This window comes from Ixodes scapularis, unplaced genomic scaffold, assembly GCF_016920785.2.
Source record: "Ixodes scapularis isolate PalLabHiFi unplaced genomic scaffold, ASM1692078v2 ptg000800l_1__unscaffolded, whole genome shotgun sequence".
Lineage (NCBI taxonomy): Eukaryota > Metazoa > Arthropoda > Arachnida > Ixodida > Ixodidae > Ixodes > Ixodes scapularis.
This window is the reverse complement of record NW_024610039.1, coordinates 1418704-1425707: the sequence shown is the minus strand read 5'-3', so window position 1 is coordinate 1425707 and position 7004 is coordinate 1418704. Positions and strand designations below refer to the sequence as shown.

The window sequence follows — 7004 nt, the reverse complement described above, 5'->3', positions numbered from 1 at the left end:
GAAGTAGCGCAGAAATTGGAGGTGGGTGGTGAAGGTGAGCAGAGTTAATGGAAAACAAGGATGAAGGGGGTCCGTCGCATGAGGCATCTATGTCCCGTGCATGTAATTTGAATGTGCTGTAAGCAGCTACTCGAAAAAAATTGTTACTTGTACGTAACTAATCAAAAATCTCTCTTGCAGTTTCCACGGCCCACAAGCCAGCAGGTGCCAGTTCGCTCTCGTTCAAAGGTGAGGATTCCAGGTTTTCTAGTTTGCTCTGAAGCAGCAATACTGAAGCCAAACAAGCGGTACGGCATATTTAATTGACGGAACTTAGAACGACTGGGGACGCTTTTACTGAAGCTTGTTTTGCTGCAATACACGCGTGTATTGTAGCAAAACAAGCTTCAGTGAAAGCGTCCCCAGTCGTTCTGAGCTCCGTCAATTAAATATGCCGTATCGCTTGTCTGTCTGGCTTCAGTGCTGCTGTAGGCGACAAAACATGTGCTCAGTTTTGTCACAAGAGGCATATTATGTCACGCACATGTAATTTTGATTTTATCTGGCTTAGTGTGCTGTAGGTGGCTGGTCAAACAAATTGGTACTTGGACGCAGCTAATCGCAAATCTTTCTGACAGTTTCCAAGGCTTAAGAGCCAGCAGGTCCCAGTTTGCTTCTCTTCAGAGGTGAGAATTCCAGATTCCCCATGCGGGGATACTGAAGCCAGACGACCGGAACAGCATTTTTAATTGACAGAGCTCGGAAAGACTGGGGGCTCGTGCATTGAAGCTTATTATTCTGTAATACACGCGAGCAACATTGTATGCCCAGTTACGTTGCAAGAGGTTATCTATGTCCTGCGCATGTAATTGTTTTAATCTTTTCGACTTAGTGTACTTTACGGGGCTACTCAATGTAATTGCTACTTGAACGCAACTAATTGGAAATCTCTCTTTCAGTTTCCATGGCCTACAAGCAAGCAAGCACCAGTTTGTTTTTCCTCAAAGGTGAGCATTCCAGATACTTTAGTTAGGTGCAAAGCAGGAACTGTGAAGCCAGACGAGCCGATAGGTTTATTTAATTGACGGAGCTCAGAATGATCCGTGGCAGTGGAATGGAAGCTTATTGTTCCACAATCAAACGCAGACATAATTTTGAATCTATCCGGCTTAGTGAAGGATTGCTACGTGTCGCGAACTAATCACAAATTTTTATTTTGCAGTTTCTATTAGCTATAGCTAGCAGGTGCTGCTTTCATTAAAAGGTGAGTATTTCACATTCGGTTTTCAAACAGCAAGTTTTTGAATGAGGGTCCTAAACAATTAACTTTCTTTTGCAGTGAATGCCAGATCCTCCAGTTCAGGAATATGTTAAATATATTTGGCATGAATAAGCCCAGTGTTTTGCTTCTTTATTCATAATTTGACAACAACAACACTTTTTATTTTATCACTCAGAAATACACACAAGAAGAGACTGCGTTGCAAAGAAATGTCGTGCTGAACGTGATATTACAACTCGCATTTAGTTGTATTGGTAGCCGATATAATATATTGGATTCCAATATCCATAATACGCTGAGTATATTGGAATCGTAAACCCTTATTGGATCCCCGTACGAGACATGGGGATCCAATAAGTGTTTATATGGTATTGGATTCCAATATTTTCAGCGTATTATGGATATTGGAATCCCATAACAAATCCTTATTGTAATACAATACAATAAATGTAATGTTTTTCAATACACTGTCTATATTGTATTGCAATACAATAAAACGATATTGTTTACCAATATCCATAATACGCTGTTTATATTGGGGTTTTCCAATAGGGATGGCACCTTCCATTCGCCTGATTGATCTAGGGGATGATCGTTCGGGCGCAGAAATATGAGGGACACGTGACGTTGCGCATTTTGAAGATGCGTGATTGGAAGTATGGACCCGTATCACCTGCTGTCTTCGTACTTCGAGTAAAGCGAAGTTTGCGAGCCGCTTAACTCTCGCTTGAACTGTTTCTTTCAGTCGATTCTCGCCACTCATTGTGGGCCAGGTTGCAACTATAAAGGATGTGCATTCTGTTATCTCGCGCTTGCGAAGCAAATAATAATTCTGAATGTGTTGTACATCCAACTTCGAAAGACCTGAAATCTAAGAGCCCGTCGCGTATTTTGTAATCGAGCCCAAACGCAGTGCTTTCTAAAATTTATTGCTTAGACGTAATGTAATAACCTAAGCATGTTGCTACATCGTAATTGCTCATCAGGCTCTGGACGAGTTGACTTTAAGTGAAGAAAAGCTAACGGGAGGCCTCTTAGCAAATGTGTTTAATGAATTCTTTATTAAATTTGGCAACACTCCAACCAACCTTAATGCATACAGACACATTGATCAAAGCAATGTTAACTCTATATTTTTAGACCCAGTTTTTCCGATGGAAGTAATCTCTATAACAATGCTATTAAAAAATAGTGGTCCCACTGATGCAGACAATACTCAGATTCGCCCGGTGAAGTATGTTATAGATCTTATTGCTCCCTTGCTAACGCATATTTTTAATGTTGCTATTGCTACGAGTGTTTTTCCTAAAGGGATGCAATTGGCCAAAGTGTTAGTGCTGCATAAGAAGGGTGCGAAAGATGACGTAGGAAACTACCGCCCTATTTCGATACTTCCAGTCTTTTCAAAGGTTCTTGAGAAAGTGCTACGTCACCGGTTTAGCCAATTTTCTGACAGGTGTGGTTTATTAAACTCGGCTCAATTTGGCTTCAGAAAAAATCTTTCAACTGAAGCGGCCCTCCTAGCACAAAAAGAACATATTCTAGAGCAATTCGAAAATAGAAAGCTAGTACTTGGTGTTTTCGTCGATTTCACTAAAGCTTTTGATTGCCTAAATCATAAAATACTTTTACAGAAACTCGAACATTATGGTTTTCGAATCGGCCCGTTAATGCTTCTGAACTTTTACCTCAAACACCGACAACAGTACGTATACCTAAACGGCCATTCATCTGCAACGAGAACTATCACGTCGGGTGTCCCTCAAGGAAGCATTCTAGGTCCCTTTCTATTTAATGTATATGTAAACGATATAGTGAACATAGATCGAACGGTTAAACTAGTCATTTATGCGGACGATACTAGCATATTGTTTTCCGCTGACAAGCCAAATTTACTGATAGGCCATGCAAATATAACGCTATCAAAACTAGAGTCTTGGGCACAGGCAAATTCATTGCAAATAAACACAAATAAAACGAAAGCCATTTTTTTTCGTCCCAAAAATAAGGCTTTATCATGCGCTAATAGCCTCATCTTAAACACAATGCCCATTGAAGTCGGTAATAGCTTTAAAACACTTGGAGTCATCTTTTCTGAGAGCATGTCATGGGATAACCATGTACAATATGTAATATTATATTATCTAGCATTGTTGGATTAGCAAACCGCAACCGCTCTATCTTACCAACTTCCGCCAAACTGATTATTTACAACTCTCTTTTTTTCTCTCATATCAGCTATTGCCATCTTGTCTGGGGCACGACCACAGCTGGAAACTTGAAAAACATATTCCTGCTTCAAAAGAAAATGGTTGGAATTATCTGCAACGCCCCACATGACTTTCATACTGCTGGTTTGTTAAAAAAATACGCTGTCATAACCATACATAACTTGTACAGTTACAGGTTGACCGCTGGTTTTAAAAGAGATCAAAAACGAAACTCACAATTTCTGACGACTCCCGCGAGGTTAACTAGAAACGTTGTAACCTATCCTACACGGCATGCTGAATATTGGAGGATGGCACCTCATAGAACTAACTATGGCCTGCAAATGTTAAAATATACTTTACCACATTTACTTAACACCTTTATTAGTCGTGACTTTCAACTGGACTTGATCTCTATGAATGAGCTTCGAAATTACTACGTACAATAACCGCACAGTGTAACGGTTTTTGTGACAATCTGTCATGCCGGGGCTGTTTTTGTAACAGCTATATTTTTTCTCTTTGCTTTTGTTTGTTTCTTTGAGCTGTTGTTTCTGCCACTGTAGGAGGTCGGGGACCCGTCAAGCTGTTTTCACAGCTTTTTTCCCTGGCCAACCCTCATCATGTGATGAAAAAATAAAGACATTATTATTATTATTATTATTATTATTATTATTATTATTATTAATTGCGATTGTTTTAATATTTTCAGAGTTGTGTCGCTTGGGCATTGCGACTGATATTTAAGGTGCCCCATTTTAGTTAATTTACTATGCGTATTTTAACTCTGACCTGATTTAACACGGCGAACCCTTAGTTCAAATCAATAATAAAATTATCTACATGAGAAGCTCACTATTTCGATCTTTGCTTTGTGCCCTGTCTTTTTGTTGTTGTTGTTGTTTTGTTTAAAGGTAAAACTAGATTGTTTTTTTTTTCTGAGTAGTAACAACCTGAACTCGAGCCTTAAAATCACTGGGCGAAAGGCTTTACAATATTGTATATTTTCGCTTGTGTTCAGATTGCTGCAATCCTGCCACCCAATAAAAAGAGAAACGCCCTAAACGGAATCACCATCAGAGGCAAAAATAATGAAATAAAAACAAATATTTTCCTGGTGTTCAAAACGCAAGTGCAAAAAATAACATAAAAAACAAGTACGCGATTGGAATCCCGTGTGGATAAAACACGACCACAATGGGACATTGTGCGAACACTTAAGACTCAGCAAAATTCATGAAAAAAAAAAAGAAAAACACAAGAGAAAACATCGCCCATCTCTGCGTGAAGAGCGAGTGCTGCTAAGCGAGCGCAGTGACATCTGCCGCCGTCGCCACTGCAAGGTGTGTCTCGATAGAAGGGCCAGATATTGAGGCGATCGAAGAGAAAAACGCCCCGGTGGTATTGTCCTTTGACTGAGCGAATCGTTCTACTCGGCGATTTGTGTGTATGGATCGCTCTGGTGCATTCCACTCGCCCTCTGCCACCCAACCTTTCTCTTGGTCCGCTCCCTTCAATGTTCTCAGCCCGTCGTAAAAAAAGAAAATTGCGGGTTTCGCCATCTCCAATCGACATCAAAGAAAATCCGACCGAAAAGACGAGGCGCTGACGTGTTAGCCGCGGCACAAGAACAACAAGGGAGCCGACTGGAGTGGTACGAGGGTAAGCCATAAATACGTATGTGTGATATACCGGGAGTTCACGAAGAAAAAAAAAAAAGAACCGTGTTTTTTTTTGGACATGTAAATAAACTATGTATCACAGAAATCTCAAATTCGGTGAGAATGTGACTCTAGCGGTTGGGATGAAACGTGAAAGTTTGGGAATAGAATGGTACCTAAAGCAAACAAAAAGGGGCCCGGTACCGACATGTCACAAGCAAGTCGCTTACGTCAAATTTTCATCCAGGTGCTCGTCATTGCCTGGACGATCCACACAAAGCCCTATCAACGAGCCGATAATCTGCCACTACCCATCGGAGCCTCGGCGTCACTTCAGCTGCCGTACGCCCGCCTGATCCTTCCGCCGCTGGATACGTCCAGATTGGACGGCACAGCCTGGCAACCACAGCTTGCGCCAGATAACCACAAGCTACAAAAGCCGCTGCCCGGCACTTCCAGCGAGGGGCCCGGTACCGACATGTCACAAGCAAGTCGCTTACGTCAAATTTTCATCCAGGTTGGTCTTTTTTACAAACCTGTTGACCATCACAGTGTTAGACGTTACTTGTCGGTGCCGAGCCCCTTTGCTTTTGTCTTTGTGCTTTGTCATTTAGAAGCGTACAGTGTCTACGTGACTTGTGTATTGTGCTACGCAGCATCTATAGTAATAAGGATAATGCTGCTACTTTCTGGCAATGTAGAAATGAACCCTGGCCCGTTCACTCAAGAGCAAACTAAGAGAATACTAGAAGTCTTGGAGCTACTACCGGGTATACACAAAAACCAAGACGTAATTTTGGCTGAAATGGCGGCAATCAAGCAAACACAGACATCGGTCGAAGAAAAACTCACATCTGTGTTTTCAACACTGGAATCGCTCAAAAAAGACGTTACTTCACTGAAATCCCTTGAGACTAAAGTGCAGCAAATACAAGTTGCATCCACGGAACTTGCCGAGCAGTTTAACCAGCTGGCAAACAGTCATGATGACCTAGAAAATCGCTATCGAAGAAATAATCTAATCTTTTATGGTGTTGACGAGGATACAAATGAAACATGGGCAACGTCCGAAACAAAAGTTCTGCAGCTCTGCGAAACTGTGCTAGGCATCAAAATTGACCACTCACATGTGGAACGCGCTCACCGACTGGGTAGACACAATGCAGAGAGGTCCAGGCCAATCATAGTAAATATTTCCTCGTTCAAAACAAAACAAACTATACTATCGCAAACGCCCAAGCTGAAAAACAGCGGAATATCTATCGGCGAGGACTTTTCTGCTAACGTGCGTCATGAAAGAAGCAAGCTTCTGGGATTTGCCAGGACACAAAATAGTCAATTTAAACTACGCTACAACAAACTAATTATTGGAAACAAAGTATTTTACTATGACAACAGTGAACAGAGAGTAAAAGAGAAAACAATCTAGCAACCAGTACAAATTCCACAGGCTGCCCTCAAAAAGACCATAACTGTGAATGAACTTGATGTACTTCTCGTGAATTGTCGTAGTGTAAAAAATAAAATTGATGACTTAGCAGAGCTTGTTAATCTGACAAGGCCCAGTATCGTAATGGGTACAGAGTCCTGGCTTGATGACTCAATCAAAAGTGCAGAAGTTTTTCCACCTGACTATACTGCTTATCGACGAGACAGGAATGGGCATGGTGGAGGAGTATTCCTGCTGACTCATAACAGTCTGCAAAGCACCGCCATTGACTTTTCGCAATTTTCATTTGAGTCCGTTTGGTGAAAGGTGTCGCTTCAAAATGGCCACTTCCTCACAATCGGTTCCTTCTACAGACCGCCTGCGTCTGGCGACGATTCCATTCTTTCTTTAACAAATGCTCTTTCAACAATTTCTTACGACTA

General features: G+C 41.4%; 1 protein-coding gene across 1 annotated transcript; it reads left to right on the top strand.

The window, feature by feature from the left end:
• The first annotated feature begins 5330 nt into the window (after window positions 1-5330).
• On the top strand, window positions 5331-6752 carry LOC120844530. Its single transcript, XM_040216338.3, has one exon. It carries the CDS (start codon window positions 5341-5343, stop codon window positions 6559-6561), a length of 1221 nt encoding a protein of 406 aa, XP_040072272.1. The 5' UTR covers window positions 5331-5340; the 3' UTR covers window positions 6562-6752.
• Window positions 6753-7004: the final 252 nt, after the last annotated feature.

Bases quoted from the DNA above. Each gene is read 5' to 3' on its own strand.
- LOC120844530 (XM_040216338.3), top strand. From the start codon at position 5,341: ATGTCACAAGCAAGTCGCTTACGTCAAATTTTCATCCAGGTGCTCGTC.